We start from the raw sequence: 24417 nt of genomic DNA on the forward strand, positions 1-24417 counted from the left end.
CCACAGAGCTAGAACAAGCAATCCTAAAATGTCTTTGGAACCATGAAAGAGCCCAAATAGCCAAAGCAATCTTAAAAAGAAAAACAAAGCTGTAGGTATCACAATTACAGACCAAGTTATCTTACAAAGCTGTAGTAATCAAAACTGTGTCATACTTGCACAAAAATAGACACAGATCAAAAGACCAGAATAGAAAACCCAGAAGTAGACCCACAATTATATGTTCAATTCATCATTGACAAAGCAGGAAATAATACCCAAAGGGAAAAAGTCTCTTCAACAAATGGTGTTAGGAAAACTGGTCAGCTACATGCAAAAGAATGAAACTGGACCATTTTCTTACACCATACACAAAAATAAATTCAAAATGGATTAAAGACCTAAATGTGAGCGCTGAAACCATAAAAATCCTTGAAGAAAGCATAGGCAGTATTGTCTCTGACACCAGCTGTAGCAACATTTTTCTAGCTATACCTCCTGAGGCAAGGGGAAAGAAACACAAAAAATTAACTATTGGGACTATATCAAAATAAAAAGCTTCCTCACAGCAGAGGAAACAATCAACAAAACTAAAAGGCCATCTACTGAATAGGAGAAGATACTTTGTAAATGATATATCCAATAAAGTATTAGTATCCAAAATATACAAAGAACTTATAAAACTCAACATCAAAAAACAAATAATCCAACTAAAAATGAGCAGAAGACATGAACAGACATTTCTCCAAAGAAGGCACACAGATGGCCAACAGACACATGAAAAAATGCTCAACAATCACTCGTCATCAGGGAAATGTAAATCAAAACTACAACGAGATATCACTTCACACTTACAGTATGGCTAAAATGAAAGGCACAAGAAACAACAAGTCTTGGCAAGGATGTAGATAAAAAGGAATTTCCTTAAACTGTTGGTGGGAATGCAAGCTGGTGGAGCAACTGTGGAGAACAGTATGGAGGTACCTCAAAAATTTAGAAATAGAACTATCCTATGATCCAGTAATTGCACTACTGGGTATTTACCTCCAAAATACAAACAAACAAAAAACCCCAAAACCACTAATTCAAAGTCATACATGAACCCAACGCTTATAGCAGCATTACTTACAATAGCCAAATTATGGAAGCAGCCCAAGTGTCCCTGGAGAGATGAATGGATAAAGAAGAAGTGGTATATATATAGAATGGAATACTATTCAGCCTTAAAAAGATGAAATTGTGCCATTTGCAACATGGATGGAGTCAGAGAGCATAATGCTAAGTGAAATATGTCAGAGAAAGACAAATACCTTATGATTTCAGTCATGTGTGTAATTTAAGAAGCAAAACAAACAAGCAAGGGAAATAGAATGAGAAAGAGAGAGAGAGAGAAACCAAGAAACAGACTCTTAACTATAGAGAACAAACTCATGATAACCAGAGGGGATGTGGGTGGAAGTATGGGTAAAATAGGTGGTGGGGATTAATGAGTACACTTACCAAGATGAGCACTAAATGATGTATGGAATTGTTGAATCACTATATTGTACACCTAAAACTAATATAATACTGTATATTAACTATATTGGAATCAAAATGAAATTTAAAGATTTTTAAAAATATTTTAATAAATGTCACTTAGTCTATGGCCATCCCACCCTGAGTGCACCCGATCTCGTCATAATAAATGTCACTTAATCCTATTAATGCAAAACTCTCATTTTAATAAGAATTGAGAGCATTAAAAAAGATCCATTTATGAAGAAAATGAGTTTTATGTTTTCATTTTTCCCACTGAAGATACATTTTGATAATAACCTTCAGTTTTTAGGAACCTAATAGTCATTAGCATTTGATTTGTCATCTCTTTTGCCTTTTAGCACAGACCAAAAATGTTAATCTGCACATCATATAAATCAGAGAATAAAGAATTGAGTTATTTTAGATTTGAAAGGGTAAACTTCTAGTTAAAATTTCATCTTATAGTTGAAAAATGAGGAAATCACTATATTCAAACTCCTTTCATCCTCTTAGAAGTAACTATGCTTTCTAAGACGAACATATTGTTATAGTCTACATGTTCTGCCTGCAATAACATTAGTGAATCTTTATTCATTGCTCCTGATAACTTACTTCACACCACTTTGAGCTATGGTTACATAAGATAAAGAAATAATAGTTCCTTCAGAATAATAAAGTTTGTTTGCTTTTTGTCCCCAGGATATATTATTGGATGCCTCATTCTTGGCAATTTAATTCAAGATTACTAAATCTAATTGTAGATGAGATTTTCACAATTTGGATTTTCTAATCCCAGACTTCAAAGCAAATCTCACTCTAACCTTAGTTTCATAAGTCCAAACTCTTGATCAAGAGGAAAGATATTTAGTTCTCATTTAGCATTAAATGTAAAGACCAAATATTTATATCTGGTTTTAAATAAAATAAAAATAAGTGCCCAAATCTTGATTATGTGAAAAGACCTGCCCAAGATTAAAATTTCTTTTATGGTTGGTTAAAAAGATAAAGATGCTTTATGGAATGGGCAAAATGGGTGAGGGTTTCAAGTAGGATCACTAATCTGAGAAAAACTTGATCTTCATGCTCTGTCAGCATAAACTGTCAACCTTTGAAACATTGTCATGCCTGCTTCAAGGGAACCAATCAACACATGTCACTGGACTAGTATAGAAATATTACTGATATATGTGAGGAAGATGGAAATCTGAAGCAGAAAATGAAGACATGAAATATTACTACACAAACTAATATACCCTCAATTCCAGCCATAGGAAGAAGTAGGTCTTTGTGGTTTATATCCATATCTTGAATCAGATTGGGTACTTGAAGTTCATTTCTATTTGTGAAAATATTGTCTTCCCTGTCAACGAGACTTAGAATGTGAAAAAAAAATCTTTATAAATAACAGGCCATCACAATAACAAGGTGAAAGTTAAAGAGATGCTGTAATGTCCTACTCTTCACCAACAGCTTCAAATACTGCAAAGGCTCAATTGCTAATTGCACAATTAGATGCAGATATTTACATATCTGTATATACCATATATAATATATAATAAAATATTTTAAAAATATATTATTTAATAACATTTAATAAAACAATATATTTATAATATTTATAAATAATGTATATTTATAATATATAAAATATATAACATATGTATGTATATGTGTATATATATTATTTATATACACATATGTATGTATAGATAGATATGTAGTTATAAATATTTATTTATTTATTTTAAAGATTTTATTTATTTATTTGAGAGAGAGAGAATGAGACAGAGTGAGTACATGAGAGGGGGGAGGGTCAGAGGGAGAAGCAGACTCCCTGCCGAGCAGGGAGCCCGATGCGGGACTCGATCCAGGGACTCTAGGATCATGACCTGAGCCGAAGGCAGTCGCTTAACCAACTGAGCCACCCAGGCGCCCTGTAGTTATAAATATTTAGCACAGGTAGTTCAAATTATGGGAAATTATATCAAAATATTATGAGGAATTTGCATCATAGCAGGAAAATTGGGGTGATGGCTTACTCAAAATTTGAAGTACACAAAGATCCTTTTATTTATTTACTTATTTATTTTGCGTTTTAAAAATGAATTATCTTGAACAAAGTGTTTTTAAAAGGTACCTTAATTAACTGGTAGTTTTGAACTCCGTTTATTCCTATGTCAGGATCAATGGCTGCTGGGAGAGCATATCGAGAGTTTATAGCCGAATTCTCCGGAATTGATATGTTGATAACTGTTGCTGGGAATAATGGCGCATTATCATTTACGTCTTCTATCAGAAAACGTATCTTAACCAGTCTAAATATTTCATCTGGCAAAACAGCAACCTCCACTTCATAAAAGCAACGGGTTTCCACCAGGATACCAGCACACAATTTCTCACGATCAATGCGAGTTCCAGCAGTGAAGATCTCACCAGTACCTTCTTCAATTCGAATCAGTGGCACATCACCAGTCTTGTACACTAGCTTAAACTGCATAGGAGATGTTAAGGACTTGTCTGGAATCAGTGACAAGTTGAGGTCTTTCAGCAAGTCGCCTATCAGAACGTTTTCTGGCATTTCTTCTCGGACGGTGTAGTTTTTCTCCTGGGCGCCAGACTGAAATACGACACATGCTAAAAGGACCGCAAATATATACGTCCCAGACAACAAGTCCATACCAGGCACAATTGTGATGATTCTCTGTATCAACCCACAGAAAACTGTCAAAAAGAAATGGGAAAAAAAAAGAGAAGAGGAAGAAGAAATTATTAAAGCCAACCAACTATTAAATGTATGTTAACTAAATGTTCAGTTTTAAAATCCTTTAATTAAAATATTAGCACAATTGACTCTTAAATAATGTTATGCATTTTTCATAAAGATAAAAGGTAAATTATACAACATACCTACAGTAATTAAAAGACTCAGTATTTGTAAAAGTGGTCATCATTGATAAAATATATAAAAAATATACCAAGAAAGATAAAGTTAATAAAAATAATTAAAAACAATTCAATACTTACATAAAGTAACATATATTTGTGACTAATCAAAAAGTATAATCATTATTCTTTATTATAATATGGCTTTCAAATGTAACTCTTCTATTGGTAATGAATATTTTATACAATAGTCCTTGTGTTCAGTTCTGTACCTCAAAAGAGACAAAGAATCATGACATATGAGGAATTCAGAAAGTTTGGATTAAAGAAGAGAAGTCCTTTGAGAAAGGAAGGGGTTGATGTGACACATGCCTAAACATGAGAAGGACTACCATGTGAAAAGATTAAAGTTTTCTTTCTTTGGATGAGGGGAAGAAGAATAGGTAAAAATTACAGGGAGGCAACTTTCAGATCAACATAAACAACTGCTTATTAAAGCATTCTGGGAAAAACAAAAACAGTTTTCAGGAGATAGTAAGAAGCTAGATAACCAGTTTAGATCTACGTATCTATGATTAGGTAGATAAGATCTAAAACAGTAAGTGGGAGAGCTGGACTAGAAGACATTCTGACTTTGAGAATTTGTGTCTATACATTGAAAGTAGATCATATTAAAATGGGTTTTTATATCTACAAACTGACACCCAAAAAACAAATAATTCAGTTAAGAAATGGGCAGAAGACATGAATAAACATTTTTCCAAAGACGGTATCCAGATGGCTAACAGGCACATGAAAAGGTGCTCAACATCATTCATCATCAAGGAAATACAAATCAAAACCACAATGAGATACTACCTCACACCAGTCAGAATGGCTAAAATTAACAACTCATGAAACTCATGAAACAATAGATGTTCACAAGGGTGCAGAGAAAAGGAAACACTTTTGCACTGTTGGTATTCTTATACAAACTTATACAAACTGGTACAGCCACTCTGGAGAACAGTATGGAGGTTCCTCAAAATGTTAAAAATAGAATGACCTTATGACCCAGCAATGCACTATTAGGTATTTATCTAACGGATACAAAATAGTGATTTGAAGGGGCACATGCACCCCAATGTTTATAACAGTATCATCAACAATAGCCAAATTATGGAAAGAGCCCAAATGTCCACTGACTGATGAATGGATAAAGAAGAGGTGGTATATATATACAATCGAATATTACTCAGCCATCAAAAAAATGGAATCTTGCATTTGCAATGACATAGATGGAATGAGAGTGTATTATTCTAAGCGAAATAAGTCAGCCAGAGAAAGACATATACCATAGGATTTCACTCATATGTGGAACTTAAGAAACAAAACAGATGAACCTAGGGGAAGGAAAGGAAAAATAAAATACGATAAAAACAGAAAGGGAGGCAAACCATAAAAGACTCTTAACTACAGAGAAAAAACTGAGGGTTTTTGGAGGGGAGGTGGGTGGGAGGATGGACTAAATGGGTGATGGGCATTAAGGAGGGTACCTTTTGTGATGAGCACTGGGTGATATATGTAAGTGATGAATCACTAAATTCTATTCCTGAAACCAATACTATACTATATGTTAAGTAACCTGAATTTAAATTAAAAAAAGGAATTGATGCAGCTATGAATGCATCAAAACTTTTAAAGGCTCAGCCAACAGATGATCATTTAAAAATCCATTACAGAAAAAAAAATTTTCATTACAGAAAATTATTAATGCACATAAGTATATAATTAAGGAAGTTTTCAATATTTATTGGTAATTGACAGCATTAACAAAATTCTAGTAATAGCTCTAAAAACAGGAAGACTCATGAAATGGTGTAAATAACTTGCTATAAATATTATGGTCTGAATATGGCAGACAATGTATTACATTAAATAATTTTTCCACTGTATAGCTGTGCATCTGCATTTTTAAAAAATATGCTTATGGACAGGTCAGAAGACATAAAAGTGAGAAAAAAGAAACCTTCTCATTTGCAATCAATTATAGAATAAAAGTATTTGTTACAATAATTGAAATAGTTTAGGTCATTAATAGAACCAAGAAATGAACCAGATAAACTTGAAACATCTCACTTTAAGGAATTATTATCACCCAAGTAAGAAATATATATATGAGTCCACCTACTTTCCTGTGTTGAGCAGTTCATGCCATTTATAAAACATTTTAATAGTAATTCTAATACTGAGTAATTCTAATACTGAAGAAATTCTCTATCTTAACAAACAACACAAAATGATTATTGCCTGTGGTATTTTTAGCCCATTTGCTCAATGATGAACATTGGGATTACATAATATAAAACTTTTCACAAGATTTATTCTCTTTAGAATTATTGGCCCTATATAAAAATACCCATTTATACTTATTGTGTTAATATGCACAAATGTATTTGTGTCCTATATAATATGAATCTAGGGCATCTAAAATAATTCAGTGTCTGTGTGATTTTGTAAGTGCTATACAAACATAAGCAAAAATAAAAATGGGATAGTGACAATTGGAATTAAAACTACTATTCTCATCTTACCCTTAAGCATATACACATTATTACAACTGGCAGAAGAATGCTACAGACCATTTTTCAAACACTGCATGCATGTTGCAATATCTCTACACAAGAAGAAGAGTTAAGAAAGTGATCTAATTCCAAGCAGTCCCCCTCTGCCAACCCATTCTAAATCTGTTCCTCTCTTTCTTTAATAACATCATCAAAAAACATTTTTAAATGTGTTTTATCATTTGAAATTCTTTCAGAGATTTTAAAAACTGGAAAGTATTAGAAAAAAAGGACAATGACATTTCTAAAACTTAAGGAAATATCCATATTGCAAACCTAGAAGGAATATTTAACATCTAGTTAGTAATTAGTTTCATAAAGGTTTAGTCACTTAGTCAACAAACATTTTTTAAGCTTTTTTTAAATATGCCAGACATTGTTCTAGGCACTGAGAATAAATCAGTGAACAAATCAGACAAAAATCTCTGTCCTCATAGAGTTTATATTTCATAATATAAATATTCCAGAATGTCTTTAATTCAGGGTTCAATCAATGCATGACAAACTCAACTTTCCCTCTAACAAGATGTAAACATGCATGATTAAATAAGCTCAATCTCCAGATTTTGATTCCAACCCCTTACATTTACCACTTGAAAATGTATTATAGGGGCGCCTGGGTGGCTCAGTCGGTTAAGCGGCTGCCTTCGGCTCAGGTCATGATCCCAGGCTCCTGGGATCAAGCCCCACATCCGGCTCCCTGCTCAGCAGAGAGCCTGCTTCTCCCTCTCCCTCTGCCTGCCGCTCTGCCTACTTGTGCTATCTCTCTGTCAAATAAATAAATTAAAAAAAAAAAAGAAAATGTATTATAATCTTTAAAATTAGAAAGGTTTTCCTTTAAAATGCTGAGTTTTCTTCTTTGACTGACCCATACAGAAATTTAGTTACCAAACATGGATATAAAAAAATCACTGCTTAGTTTATGTTAGCATGATCAATTTAACTCAGATATTCAGGGAAGGTATTCCCATACACATACCTTTACCTGGCTCTAATTTTCTCTTTCATTAACAAATGATAAGATAACCTTAATTTTGTTTACCATTCTCCCACATCCCATTCCTACCATAGTCTAAGGTTAGTTTGGAAACTGATAGGGGAACCACAATGAAAACAGATAGATAAAATTAAAATTTTCTAAAAGCTTCAGCAATGTTAATGCTATTTGAGTGAGGTTTTTTATAGGCAATACCTAGTGTTTGCATAGGCAACAAGCATAGGGGGACAAAATCATGACAATCAGAGAAAGTAAGGCAGAAACAAAATAAGCAACTCTGAAATTTTAGATGAAAAATAAGAATGCAAATTCATTTTATAGTCTCTGTGCAATTTCATTCTAAAAAGGTAAGTAGGTAGAGGAACTAAGTCTCTACTCAATTCTAGAGATTTCAAAGCACAAAAGTAGTGTTCAAATGGTTTGTCAGAAGAATTTCAAGGCATAATTTCCCTCACGTACTTGTTACATTTTCCTTTATTATAGTGCTGTGTTTAATTTGTGAAAAACTAATTCTTTTGTTTTTTGAGAGAGAGTGTGCATGCACAAGTGGTGGGGGAGGGGCAGAGAGAGACGCAGACTCCCTGCTGAGCAGGAAGCCTGCTATGGGGCTCCATCCTAGGACCCTGAGATCATGACCTGAGCTGAAGTCAGATGTTTAACCAACTGAGTCACCCAGGACCCCATGAAAAACTAATTTTATATGAATGAGTGGCTTACAGTCTACAATAACAAATTGTTTAAAAGGGCACAACATGAAAATATGAAATTTTGCCTATGATCTTAAACTTCACTTGGCTCCTGTCACTCTCATTACTTTAATGTCTCATGAAGTCAAAAATACACCACTAAACAACCGTGAGGTATTATACAGTTACTTCTCTGTTCTTGTTCTCATGCAGTCAAAGCTTTTTTCACAGATTGGGGAAATAATAAGGTAGTTTTTAAAGTTGACAGGAAACAATCTAAGACACTGCAAGAGAAGTGGTATTAAGGAGGGCACATGTTGTAATGGGCACTGGGTGTTATACGCAACTAATGACTCATTGAACACTACATCAAAAACTAATGATGTACTACACAGTGGCTAACTGAACATAATAAAAAAAAAAAAGAAGAAGAAGAAGTAACCACATCAGGAGAAAGAAAATGGAGCAACTGATAAACCCAACACTTTCAAAGGGACTGACCACAAGTAGAGTGGATTGGATGCTTTGCTGTCCTGCTTGACATGACTATTTTCTATGTATTCTGAAACCTGAAATACCAAAACAAAAGATTTTAATAAGGTATGGTAATGCTATCAAATTAGTATTTTTATTAAATTTTATTCCAGAAAGGACTCATTTATTGTATTTTTTTTTTTGTACAGGTCTAATTTTCACATTTATGTCTAATCTTCTCCAAGGAATGGATTCCATCAATATTGCTTCTTTCTTTACAATGTTTATGTTTTATTGATTCACTCTAATTCTTCACAACAGTTGTTGCAGTATTCTCTATCAGGGTTTCAAATTTGTTAATATTCAATGCTTAAACAGCACTTACAAGAAAATTTATGATGGTTGCTTTTCCATATTAATTTTTTTCTGGATTTTTTATATGTGATTTAGGAAGTGAAAGGGTTCTATTCAAAGCCCCCTCCCCAAACAAGCTTACAGACAAAACTCACAGGTGTCTGTACTTGACCCTAACTCTGTTTTTCCGGGTCATGGTGCCCCTCATTCTCAGAAAATAGACCACTACCTACAAAACATATTCTTCTCTAGCCGGACCACAACCCACATCCCAGACAAACCCCGGACAGAGCCCCCTAATAAACTGACACCTCCTGCTCTACCTGGCCAAGAGTTGACCCCCTCCGCCCATACCGTCCCCCACCCCCATGTGCACAGCTGCAACCCTCTCACATCCTTTAAACCCCTTAAAAGGCCCAGCCTTGAAGTCTGGCCTCTTTCCTCCCTTGGAGTATGAATAAATTCTGTCCTGATTGTTGCTCTACTATGTGCAACTCTTTGTCACCTGCGTCACTGGCCACCCTAACAGGGAGCGTTCAGAAAATGGCTTTTAGGGTGCCTGGGTGCCTCAGTCGGTTAAGTGTCTGCCTTTAGCTCAGGTCATGATCCATCAGTCCTGGGATCGAGCCCTGTGTCCAGGCTCCCAGCTCAGCACTCCAGTCTGTTTTTCCCTCTCCCTCTGCTCCTCCCCCTGCTTGTGCTCTCTCTCTGACTCACTCTTTCTCTCTCAAATAAATAAATAAAACCTTTTTAAAAAATAAGAAAATGGCTTTACAGATTAATCAAGGAAAAGACGTATTCTTTTTTTTTTTTTTTTTTTTATAGAGAGAGACACAGCGAGAGAGGGAACACAAGCAGGGGGAGTGGGAGAGGGAGAAGCAGGCTTCCCGTGGAGCAGGGAGCCCAATGCGGGGCTCGATCCCAGGACCCTGGGATCATGACCTGAACCGAAGGCAGATGCTTAATGACTGAGCCACCCAGGTGCCCCGGAAGAGACATATTCTATAAAGCAAAAACATAATGTTCATCCATCATCACATATCCTTCTGTATCACCTTTGGGTGAATTTAATCATAATTATTTCAATACCTATTATTTTAATATACTTGGTTTGTAAGTATCATATTATCATAATAAATAAATCTTAGATTCATCAAGGTTAAGAGGAAAATTTCTATTTATTGTAACATTTGAATTGCTCTGATTTCAAATCAGTTATTTTATTCAATTTTTATAACAACTATGTGGTATATATAAATATTTGTAAGCATTAATTTATATGTTAAATCTTTATATTAAATAGGCATTAATTTCACACTCTATAAATATTCTAGATGATCATGTTTTAAGATGGCAAATAAATAGGATACATTTGTGACTTCACTGGGAATTTGTTGAATAGCCTATTTTGATTTTTATATATGTAAGGATAATTGATTACTTTTAGTAATTGTTCTTATGAATTAATAAAACACTATAGGTCTAACCAGAAAAAAAATAAGTGATGATTTAGTATTTTTTTGTGTCAGCTGTTAATACATCAAAATCAAGATGCAATAAAATCAACAGTTCAAAGCAAATGAGATATACCACCAGAATATTTAAAATGTTGGTTGAAAAAAAGATCTCAATTATAGTCTGTGAAATCAATCAAGGTAACATATTAGTTATCAAAAAATGAATATTAGCTCTCAACCTATTTGTTCCAAACAGGGAGATGACATTCATCCTTAATAGCTTCATTCATTCACCCAGAGAGACAAAGAATCTCTTCCTGCTAAGATGACTTTGGGGTGATATAAATTCACAAACAGTAGCTACATATCATAGATCACTAAGCAAAAATGACATACAACTTTCTAAAAACCAATCTTGCTGGAGCACCTGGATGGCTCAGTTGGTTGACCATCCAACTCTTGATTTTAGTTCAGGTCATGATCTCAGGGTTGTGAGGCTGAGCCCCACTAGAGCCCTGCATGGAGCCCCACATCAGACTCTGTGCTTAGAAGGGAGTCTGCCCCTCTCTTGCTCCCTCTCCCTCTGCCCCTCTTCCTGCTTGTGTTCTCTCCCTCTCTCTCTCAAATAAATAAATGAATCTTTTAAAAAAAAACAATCTTGCTATTGGTTTATCAATTGCCTAATAACAGATGCCTCAGCCTAAAGGTTCAGCAAAAATCCCTCTCCTTTCATTAATTTGTAGTCATATACATATATTTTAATATTATTTATTTGATTTTTATTTTCATTGTCAACCAAATGACAACATGAAGGAATAAATGGATAGAAAAACAGTTAAGTGAAATAAGTCAGAGAAAGAAAAATACCATATGATTTCACTAATATGTGGAATTTAAGAAACAAAACAGATGAACATATGAAAGAGTGAGAGAGAGAGAGGGAGAGAGAGAGAGAGAGGTAAACCAGGAAACAGACTCTTAACTATAGAGAACAAACTGAGGGTTACTGGAGGGGAGGTGGGTGGAGAGGATGGGTTAAATTAGTGATGGGTATCAAGGAGGGCACTTGTTGAGATAAACACTATTGTATGTTAAGTGATGAATCACTAAGTTCTACACCTGAAACTAATATTACACTGTATGTTAACTACCTAGAATTTATTTTTTTTTTATTTTTTAAGGATTTATTCACCTATTTTAGAGAGAGAAAGCACTCATGCCAGCATATGTGAGTGGAGGGGAGAGGCAGAGGTAGAGGAGAGAAGCAGACTCCCCACTGATGAAGAGCCTGACACTGGGCTGGATCCCAGGACTCTGAGATCATGACCTGAGCTGATACCAAGAGTCAGCTGCCCAACCAACTGAGCCACCCAGGTGTCCCAACTAACTGGAATTTAAATAAAAACTTGAAGAAGAAAAAAAAAAGAAAAACAGTTGAACCATAAATGAGATATACACAGGCCATGTTTTGAAATAATTTAAGGCAGAAAAATAATTATGCAGAATTCTGGCTTTAAAAATAAAACTCTCATTTATGAGTTACATTAAACACTACTTTTTGTCTGTTCTTAATTTGTACAATAAATTCATATTCTGTGTTCAACCTGGTTTTTATGGAGGACTCATGTCCACACAACATACAATTGAAATGTATTTACAAATAAGTCATACAAAAGCAAATTAGAAATGTTGGTGTTTCTATTTTTTTTCTTTCATCCAAGTTAATACATAAGAAAATGTTTTGTTGATTTAGAAAATATCTCTAAAACCTGTAGTTAGTTATTATTTCTTCTTTGTATTAATTCATTTTAATTCTAAATATAAATGTATTCTAACCATTCCAACTTCAATGTGGGCATTTGAAAACATCTTGCTATACTTAAGAAATCCTAATTTTAGAGAAGGTCTATTTGGTTTTGTTTCAATATTATTACTGCATTTGAAAGTATACAAAATGAGCAATAAAAGCTAGATGTTTTTATGTGTAAAAACCTACATAATACCTAAAGTTTTAGTTCTTCAAAAATTAGAAATTTAGTGATAAAATTCATCCTTTATAAAAAATGCTTTAAATTAAAATAATGTATAGATCCATAATATTTTAAAGTGTAGTCTTCTACTCTGAATGGAAATGAATTATTTCAAATATATATCAAAATTTACTAGTAGGCCTCTATATTTAGGTTAGAAATGTATAGGCACTATGTCACATACATAAGTGCTTAAGAAATGTTATTGGATCTTTGGGTTTCCATTTCTTTTGTTTTGAACTCTTTTTTTTCCAAGATCATATTACTATAAGGACTGGCAAGGACTCCAAGAATCATTAGGGGTGGTATACAACAATTTGGAGTGTTCATTATTTCATGAATTCTATTTACTAAAAGACCTAGATTTTTTTCTGATAAGAGTATATTCTATTTATTTTTTTTAAAGATTTATTTATTTATTTGGAAGAGAGAGAGAGAACACCTGCGTGCAAGTGGGGGGGAGGGGCAAAGGGGGAGGGAGAGAATCTCAAGCAGACTCCCTGCTGAGTGTGGAGCCAGATGCTGCACTTGATCCCACAAACCTGAGACCATGACCTGAGTTGAAATCAAGAGTAGATCACTTAACCTACTGAGCCACCCAGGTGCCCTGATAAGAGTATATTTTAGGCACAATCTTTTTCTACAGGTATTTTCATTACAAATTACACTAAATTGTTCTTAGGCAAACAGTTTTCCCAAGTATAAACAAAATATTTAAATTAAGTCACTAATTCTGTACCTTTCCAAATTTTTTATAGACTCCTCTTATTTAAAATTGATTTTTCTTTTTATCATGTTTCCCACTTTGGATTACCACAAAACCCACTCAGGATCATTAAAGAATTAAAAATGATTCCTTTCGTTATTAGCCTTCATCCACTGTATTCTATACATTTTCACCACAAGCAAAGAGAGAGAATTCTCCCCACACAGTAATAAACAAGCATATTGGAAGAGGAAATTTATGCTACCATTTTATAAACCAAGCACTGCATTAACCTCAAAATGACTTTCAGTAACTGTCAGATGAAAAATCAACAATATACAAGTTCCATCTCCACAGAGTTGGATACAGTTTTGTTTTTTGGACTAGCAAACACTAGCCAAACCCTAATTGTGGAATATTCGTAAGATATTTTATTTTTATGTTTTAAATAATAATCTTTGTGTTTCACTGTGAGTGTATGTCCTGGTGTGTGTGCATGCACACACACACACACACATGCAGACAGATAGTTTCAATGAAAATTGCCAGCTGAAATGCCATTACATCAAACAATGGTTGAAATGGAAATGATGTGGTCAGGGTTACTCTCATATTAAGGTAATACCATTAGGCACTACTTTCACCGTGTCCCCACAGTAACGCATATGGAGACCAAAAGGATATTTTTATTTAGACATTTATTGTCATTGTTATTTTTATTAATTTAGTTATTGCACTGCTTATGAAAAACATAAGTTGAGTTTTGTTTATTTATGAAAGCTTGCAAAAAAACACTTAATCTTCTGAAAATTAGATTTCACATTGGGTTTGAAAAATAGTTTGCCAAAGAAAAAGAATATGTATTCTTCTTATTAGGTACTAGAAGCTCAAATTATAGTCTTACTTTACCTCCCAAAATGTTTTTGGTTTTCAGAATACCAAATTGTGATGATTTCAACTTGAAATAGGGTATGAAATAAGTGAAAAATGGCCATTGTTTCATTTTAGGCAACTTACATTTTCTATATGGTGATAAATGTGTAATATTGTCCTCAAATGTTCTTGTTATTCCAAGAAATATTAGAAATACTGAAATATTTTATTTTTTTCCTTTTCAAATATATTCAGATCTTTAATGGAGATCATAGAATGAGCTGTCACAACTAAAACTATTTCACACTTGTTATAACTGGCACTCTAAGAAATTATGATCACATGCTGCATTAATTCATCCTATAAACTGACAACCTGAAAACTTAAGACCTAAAAAATAAAGTGCTATTCATGATAAAATTACTTTGTATCAGGACTTAATATTATAGATAGCATAAGAACAAAAATTTGGAAGCAAAGATGATTATGCCCTGGAGAGTTGGTTGGCAAAATGGGTTAAGGAGAGAGGGAGATACAGGCTTCCAGTTATGGAATGAGCAAATCAGGAGAATAAAAGACACAGCATAAGGAATATAGTCAATGATATTTTAATAGCAATGTAATGGGACAGATGGTAGCTACACTTCTGGTGAACATGGCATAATGTATAAACTTGTCAAATCACTAAGTTGTATACCTGAAACTAAAGCAACATTGTGTATCAACTATACTCAAATTAAAAAAAGAAAGAAGAAAAAAACAGTTTATTCAAGATTTTGTAGCATGAGCTGTGGAGACATTGCCCGGTTTTGAATCCATGATCCATGATCCACCACTTATTAGCTGTGTAACTTTTTCCAAGTTTTTAAAATTCTCTGTGTCTCAGTATAAAATAGAGATAATAATAGTATCTACCTCAATAGTAGATAATAACCACAATAGTGTTATTGTGAAGACTAAATGAATTAACATATGTAAATCACTTAGAACAGTTCCTGGAACCACAATAAGTGCCCTATGTGTTTGCAATTGTTGCTGTTGTTATTATTAAACTAAAGAAAATAAACAAAAGTGGTTATATATCCTGCACTCACAAAGACAAGTCTAATCCTGTAAGAAAATAAAATTGCACTTGAACTGTAGTAACTGTGTTTAAGTAGCTATGACTTTAGACAAGTAAGTTAATCATTCTGTGCATTTTCCTCATTCAGGTGAGTGTAATTGGGGTTTATCTCAAGATCCATTCTTTTTCTCACATTCTATGATTGAAATAATAAGCTTTAATCATAAATATGTAATCATTTGTGTAATGGATCTCAATTATGTGCAGTGCTACCGCTTTAATGAATTTTACACCAGAACTCCATATGTAAAGGCAAACTCTCTATTGTCATCAACTGTGTATTTCATATAATTTTAATTGAGTTAAAATTATGTTTATAAGGTTTAAAGACTGTATGCTTTTTAAAATTTTTATTTAAATTCCAGTTAGTTAACATACAGTGTAATATTAGTTTCAGGTGTACAATTTAGTGATTCCACACTTCCATACAACACCCAGTGTTCATCAAAAATGCACTCCTTAATCCCCATCACCTATTGTTTTTGGTAGGTAGCGATTTCATGGTTGTCTCTAGTTCGGCACAAATTTTTTTTTCCATATAATTTAGAATGGAACTTTGTTTTAAGAGACTATTTTAATGATTATTTTCCATTTTCAAGGGTTTTTTTAGTAATAAAATTTCTCCTCAAAATTTTATAACTCCTGATAACATTTTTAAGAAGGATATATTCCAATGACATTTATCTTTAGATATTACTTTGATTAATTTTGAAATGTTTAAATTGGCCAATTTATTCCTTTGATGAAATCGGAAACATATATTGCCTCATTGGTTTATTTTAATTGATATTTGAATTTTTAAGAACCATTATAAGTTAGAAAAAGTGGGGGAATTAAGTAGATAACTGTAATATATCTTAAAGTCCTGTAATCCAGCACTGTGTTAAAATTATTAAAGCAAACACATCTTACAAAACCAAGTAGTTTTTAAAATAGTGTTTCCAACTAAAATACATCATCAAGATTTTGTATTGAAAAATGATAAAAATTTAATTTCTGTAAAGTTGATCACTTTAAAATTAAAAAGATAATTAAAACCTACTATAGCTGACAACTACAACATTGCACCTTCAAAATTTTCCACTAATTACAGCTGCTAATTTTCAAAAGGAACTGTTAAAGTGAGTCAGATTTGACATAAGGACAGCTTCTCCACCTCTTTATTCAGAAGAAAAGTTTTTACCTAAAAAAAATTTCCAAATATATTTTCTATTTAACCAGACATTTTTATGGATTTTTACTTTTTTATTTTAGAAAATAAATAATTATTTTATAAAACATTTTATACAACCAAAACAAAACAACAATAACAAAAACTGAAAACAAAACAAACTACATGTGTTACCTATTAAAATCTTTAGCATCTAAACTCTGAAACCTAACATTCAAGGTCCTTAATTAGTTACTTCCAACATAGGTCTTTTTCATTAATTTATAATTCATGACCTCCCCTCTTTAGCCAAGCCAACACCCAATCTCTAGCCATAAAATTTTCTGCATGTTCTCTGGTCATCCAAGGCCATCATCTGCTTCAGGGTATTTCACAACTCATGTCCTCCAAGAAACTTTCACAGATTAACATCACATGGGATAAGAGTAGGGATAATTTTAAATGTAAGTGCTTAAGGGACTCAGTTAAAATATGACAACTATGGAAAAGGCAGTCAGCAGAATCATGAAGCAATGAGTTTTGATTTTTTAACTTTAATTTGGAAAAAAATCTCATTAGTAGTTATTATGTGTCATGTGCAAATAGCCTATTCCCTTACTCATTTATTCTTTCTCCTTTACTCCTTAAAAGGTGTGCAGAATATTGTTCTGAACAATTAAACAATTGTTTAATAAAAATTGTTTAATAAAAATTGTTTACCTTGGTTTAATCTTGATTTGCTCCCTTAATGGTAAAGTACCACTAAGAAAACAGGGAAGTACCTCCTTTTTTTTTTTTTTTTTTGTAATTCTCCTCTACTATCTCAAGTCCTTTTGAAAGCTAGCTTGTTACAAATATGAGGTCTTTAAAATGTTGTGTGCATGTTAAGGGGCAAAAAAAAAAAGAATAAGATTAAATCAACCTTCCAATGATTAAACTACAAACTGTCTTATTTATGGCAGTTTGTAAACTCAAGCTGTTTGTAAATGTAGTATCGTCATGATGAGTTATGCTCCAACTACCTGTAAAGGACTTAAATAATTCAGAAGAACTGTGAGTCAGTAGGGAAACTAGGAGGAGCACAGGATTTGGAAAGGGCTGTGGAGGAAACTTGAAAAGAATGAGAGTACTAAGGAGAGTAAAGGAATGATCTTGACAATTGAGAAATAATTGACAAATAATTGACAAATAAGAAGCATCCCATAGAATCTAACCAGGACAAAGATGGAAGAAAACTAACTAGGAGAAATTGGAGTGATGAAGATGGGGAACTTAAGGAGTGGGGAGAGATACAGAAGAATTGTATAAACTCAAAAGCAATGGAACTATAATGGAACGGAGGAAGATTTCAGTAAATGAGAGGACTGAAAAGTACAGGGAAGACATGGGGAGATTTGATGGATCTGGGAAGTCTTGGGTAGCATTGACAGTAGATTTGAATATCTGAAGAGAATGATGGGAGAGATAGAAGAGTAATGGAGATAATAAAAGGGAACAATGAAAATAATCATGTATTTCTTTTTCAACATTTCCTTGGCGATTCGGGGTCTTTTCTGATTCCATACTAATTTTAGGATCGTTGCAGCACTTTGAAAAATGCCATTGGAATTTTGATCAGGATGGTGTTGAAAGTATAGGTTGCTCTGGGCAGCATAGACATTGCTGTGGGCATCAAGTTGCCCGATTTCAAGCTATATTACAAAGCCGTGATCACCAAGACAGCATGGTACTGGCACAGAAACAAACACATAGACCAATGGAAAAGAATAGAGAGCCCAGATATGGACCCACAATTCTATGGTCAAATAATCCTCAACAAAGCAGGAAAAAATATGCAATGGAAAAAAAAACAGTCTCTTCAATAAATGGTGCTGGGAAAATTGGGCAGCTATATACAGAAGAATGAAATTAGACCATTTTCTTATACCATACACAAAGATAAACTCAAAATGGATGAAAGACCTCAATGGGAGACAGAAATCCATCAAAATCCTAGAGGAGAACTTAGGCAGTAACCCCTTCAACATCGGCCACAGCAACTTCTTTCAAGACATATCTCCAAAGGCAAGGGAAACAAAAGCGAAAATGAACTTTTGGGACTTCATCAAGATAAAAAGCTTCTGCACAGCAAAGGAAGCAGTCAACAAAACAAAGAGGCAACCCATGGAATGGGAGAAGATATTTGCAAATGACACTACAGACAAAGGGCTGATATCCAAGATCTATAAAGAACGTCTCAAACTCAACACCCCAAAAACAAATAATCAAGTCAAAAAGTGGGCAGAAGACACGAACAGACACTTCTCAAAAGAAGACATACAAATGGCTAACAGACACATGAAAAAAATGTTCATCATTATTAGCTGTCAGGGAAATTTAAATCAAAACCACATTGAGATACCACCTTACATCAGTTAGAATGGCAAAAATTGACAAGGCAAGAAACAACAAATGTTGGAGAGGTTGTGGAGAAAGGGGAACCCTCTTACACTGTTGGTGGGAATGCAAGTTGGTACAGCCACTTTGGAAAAGAGTGTGGAGGTGCCTCAAAAAATTAAAAATAGAGCTACCCTATGACTCAGCAATTGCACTACTCGGTATTTATCCCAAGGACACAGATGCAATGAAAAGAAGGGCCATATGCACCCCAATATTCGTAGCAGCAATGTCTGCAATAGCCAAACTGGAAAGAGCCAAGATGCCCTTCAGCAGAAATATGGATAAAGAAGATGTGGTCCATATATACAATAGGATATTACTCAACCATCAAAAAGGATGAATACCCAACACATCAACATGGATGGGACTGGAGGAGATTATGCTAAGTGAAATAAGTCAAGCAGAGAAAGTCAATTATCATATGGTTTCACTTATTTGTGGAACATAAGGAATAGAATGGAGGACATTCAGAGAAAGAAGGGAGAAATGAAGGGGGCGGAAATTGGAGGGGGAGATGAACCATGAGAGACTATGGACTTTGGGAAACAAACTGAGGGTTTTAGAGGGGAGGGGGGTGGGGGATGGGTTAGCCCAGTGATGGGTATTAAGGAGGGCAAGTTCTGCATGGAGCAGTGGGTGTTATATGAAAACAATGAATCGTGTATCACCACATCAAAAACTAATGATGTACTGTATGGTGACTAACATAACATAATAAAATAAAATTAAAAAAATAAATCTCAGACTAAAACGAGAGAAAAAAGAAAATAATGATGTAAAAACTAAAAGAAGTTCCTTAAATCTTTTCTTCCCTAAGATTAAAGTGCCTGAGAAATTTTGCAATGACTAGAACTTTTTTTTAAGATCTTATTTATTTATTTGAGAGAGTGAGAGAGAGCATGAGCTGGGAGGATGGGCAGAGGGAGAGGGACAAGCAGACTCCCCGCTGAGCAGGGAGCCCAACTCCACTGGATCGCAGGACTCTGGGATCAAGACCTGAGCCAAAGACAGAGGCTTAACCAACTGAGCCACCCAGGCACCCCTGCAATAACTAGAACTTTTAAGATATTTCTTCTTTCAGCAATGCCAGAGCTGGGGGGCATATTTCACTCTTTTCTTCTGCCACATAGAAGAGAATGGAAATTTGTGACAACTTAAATATATTATTACATTATTTTAAAATATAAAATACATCGGGCGCCTGGGTGGCTCAGTTGGTTAAGCGACTGCCTTCGGCTCAGATCATGATCCTGGAGTCCCGGGATCGAGTCCCGCATCGGGCTCCCTGCTCTGCGGGGAGTCTGCTCCTCCCTCTGACCCTCCCCCCTCTCATGTGCTCTCTCTCTCATTCTCTCTCTCTCAAATAAATAAATAAAAAATCTTTAAAAAAATATAAAATACATTATTATATTAAAGTATTGTGAGAACATTGAGAAGGTTCACTAATCAATTAATGACACATTAATCAATAAGATTACAAACAAATGATTTTTGAAAAAATTAAAAATCCCCATGACATTTGAACATTATTTCAAATTTTGTTTAAGTAGAGTCTTAAATAACCTTTATTCACTTAAGTGGAGATTGGAGGGATGGAATATTAGCTCATTTAATCATCATCTTACCAGTGCAAGAAATTCCATACATTTATATTCATTAGGAAAATATCTTGTTTACTAGTGTGGTATATATTTGTTGAGTACCTTCTACATACAAGGCATAGGAAATGCAAAAATATGGAAAAACAGTCCCTCTGCCCAGAGTGCTCATAGTCCACAGAACAGGTATTTGTTCTGAAAATAGGTACTTCTGTAATTCATCAGTACATAGATAACTAATGATCCTAATGGCATCTCTACAGGATCCAAAAGGGCATATAAGTCTTCATAGATTACCACCAGTAGGGCCGTAGTGTTGTATTTTTTCTTTTAATTTATTCTTAGATACTTACAATACACTGATGACATATGTGGTCATCCAAGCCAATAAAAATATTTTCTGTAATTTGTGGGATTTTTTTGTTGTTGTTTTACATCTCTCTCCACATGATATCAATCAGTATATTCGAATACAGCTTTCTCTCAATTATCATATGGTTTCACTTATTTGTGGAACAGAAAGAATAGCATGGAGGACATTAGGAGAAGGAAGGGAAAAATGAAGGGGGGAAATCAGAGGGGGAGATGAACCATGAGAGACTATGGACTCTAAGAAACAAACTGAGGGTTTTAGAGGGGAGGGGGGTGGAGGGATGGTTTAGCCCAGTGATGGGTATTAAGAAGGGCATGTATTGCATGGAGCACTAGGTGTTATACGCAAACAATGAGTCATGGAACACTACATCAAAAACTAATGATGTAGTGTATGGTGACTAACATAACATAATAAAATTAAATTTAAAAAAGGAATACAGCTTTCTCTTTCCCCTAAGTGATTCTCACTTAACATTTTTAAACTTGACTCAAATCTTTGAAGAAAGAAACAGTTCAAACACTGAATATGAGAGTTCAGATAAAATTTGTACTGAAAAGATGCAGAGGAAATGTGACTTATATGGTATTTAATATACATAAAGCTCACTTTGAAATATCTCAATTAAAACTCACTTTCATACAGTGCTCATAGTTTTCTGCAATCAGCTGTGAAGTGGAGGATGAAAAGAGAGAGGGGAAGAAAAAGATCTTTGCCTCCCTTACAACTTAATCAGTTGCAACTTAAATAAAATAAATGCACTAAAAAGATAGGGCTTCCATAACCCTAATGCTACAGTAGATGGGAGGTTCCATAGCAAAACCTTCAAGATCCTTTTAGTTTCAGGAATGCAATGATTTTATATTCCTTGATGGATAAAGTGCTTTTAATAGCAAATCATTCAGGACTCTGAAATGTAGGTACAAAATATTCTAGGAATTCAAAATAAGTTAAAGTCTCTGCAACCTTTATTTGTCAGGCTAGGGAAGCTTAAAAAAAATGTAATATCCACTAATTGGGTTTTCTCCCTTGGACTGTTTTAAGTTTTATAAACCTAACACATAGAACTGAGAATTTACAGTAGGTTTATGAAACAGTAGAATGCATAGATTCGAGGTAGTACGTATATGGACTAGTAGTGATCCTAGCCCCTTTGGCTAGTAGTAATTTATTTCCTGACACTGAAAAAAATGGTCATGCTTTGAATATTAATCACATATTATGTTCCTAAGAATTCATAATTACCTACATATTAACTTCAATTTTCTTTAGTTATGAAATTCATCTTAATTATAATGCTTCTCAGTGTCAATTCATACTATCTTAAAGGGGAATTTCTAATTCTGTAAGGAGGACAGAAAATATTGTCTCACCTAAGCTTGTCAGCCTCTTCACAAGACTACAAAGTTGAGAGCAACTAAGGCAAAATATCTCTGGCATGTGATGTGTGGAATCCTTCTTATTCACAAAAGCATTTTCCTGTGGTAGCTCAAATACTTTTTCAATTTCAACAAGTAGACAACAGATGACAGAGGACTATCATTATATGGAAGATCCTCCAATTTGCTGAAATGGCTACAAATCAAGAAAAAAGTTAATTTTTGTATAATTTTAGATTTTGGAAAAGGGGAAGTAAGGCATATAAAGTTTGTGTTTCCAATATGATCTTATGGATCTCTCTTGGATCACACAACAAAAGTCCACAATACTTTTAGATGTAGGATATGCTGGAAAGATATTTCCAGGCTTTACAATAGAAGAAGCTTTTAAAATTTTGAAAAGCCAGTCTACACTGTTGCAATCTTAATTCTAATTAAATCAGATCTGTTAAAACATTTAATGCATATTTACATAGAAATTACACCAATTTAGTGCTTATTTTTTTTTAAAGATCTTATTTATTTATTTGAGAAAGAGAATGAGAGAGAGAGAGCACATGAGAGGGGGGAGGGTCAGAGGGAGAAGCAGACTCCCTGCTGAGCAGGGAGCCCGATGCGGGACTCGATCTGGGGACTCCAGGATCATGACCTGAGCCGAAGGCAGTCACTTAACCAACTGAGCCACCCAAGCGCCCTTAGTGCTTATTTATATTATATTTGAGTTTTATGAGCACTGGGTGTTATATGCAACTAATGAATCATTGAACACTACATCAAAAACTAATGATGTACTATATGTTGGCTAATTGAACATAATAAAAAAAGAAAGAAAAAAATTATTGATTAAATGAAAATGTGATTAAATGATACTGATATAAATGTTCCTCTTTGGGGAATAATTACATTGTAAATGGCTGTAAGTTATACTTTAAATATAGGAAATGGAAATCCTATGCCTTACTACTTTATGATTATGACCATCTTAGAATGCCAGAGATGTGTTTCTCACATCCTTTTCTCTAACAAAACTTTCTAGAGCAGCTCTATCCAATGGAACTTTCTGTGATGACAGATATATTCTATATCTGAATGGTCCAATATGCTAGCCATATGTGGCTATTAGCTACTTGAAATGTGGCTACTGTATCTTAGAAAATGAATTCTTTATTTCATTTAATTTTAATTGATTTTAATTTAAAAAGCCACATGTAGCTAGTAGCTACCAAATTGGATAGCACAGTTCATAGGTACTTCATATTCTATATTTATTAAGGTACGCATGAATTTACTTAAGGAAAATGTGTTTTGTTAGGATACTCCATCTTCTTCCTTCCACCCATCCATCAATCCACCCATCCAGCTGATCTTTAACTTTTAAGCAGCCTAAGCTTGTAAAGCCCTATGTAAAGTTTATATAATAAAGACTTGTATAAGATAAAAAACATATTGAACAGGCTAACTGACAAAGGAAAGAGCAAAGTACTATGGGAGTACCAAAAAATAAGACAGCTTTTGGATAATAGAATTAGGAAGAAGCTCAAGAAAGAAGTAGTTCTTTAAATGTTTTTAATAAATAGTGGCAAAGTGCAGGAACAAAGATTGTAGGGAAGAGTTTGCAAGATAGAAAAGCCTGAAGTGTAGACTGGAACATGGGGATAGGGAAGAGGCTTTTATGTCTTTTTGACTTTTTTGTCTGAGTGACTAAAAATGTTACCAAGAACAGATAGGTTAAAGTCAGGAAAATGAACAAGTTTTGTAAGAAAATGTTGAGGATAAATCAGAGAACGTATTT

General features: G+C 34.0%; 1 protein-coding gene across 1 annotated transcript in view; it reads right to left on the reverse strand.

Moving 5' to 3' along the window:
* Positions 1 to 24417, reverse strand: part of PCDH11X (protocadherin 11 X-linked) — a 586654-nt gene that overhangs the window by 520519 nt on the left and 41718 nt on the right. Inside the window, exon 2 of the mRNA XM_078063863.1 lies at positions 3638 to 4221. Coding sequence (XP_077919989.1) covers positions 3638 to 4177 — 540 coding nt within the window. The 5' untranslated portion in view covers positions 4178 to 4221. The remainder of the gene's footprint in view (positions 1 to 3637; positions 4222 to 24417) is intronic.

Source organism: Halichoerus grypus, chromosome X (assembly GCF_964656455.1).
Source record: "Halichoerus grypus chromosome X, mHalGry1.hap1.1, whole genome shotgun sequence".
In the NCBI taxonomy this organism is placed as follows: Eukaryota; Metazoa; Chordata; class Mammalia; order Carnivora; family Phocidae; genus Halichoerus; species Halichoerus grypus.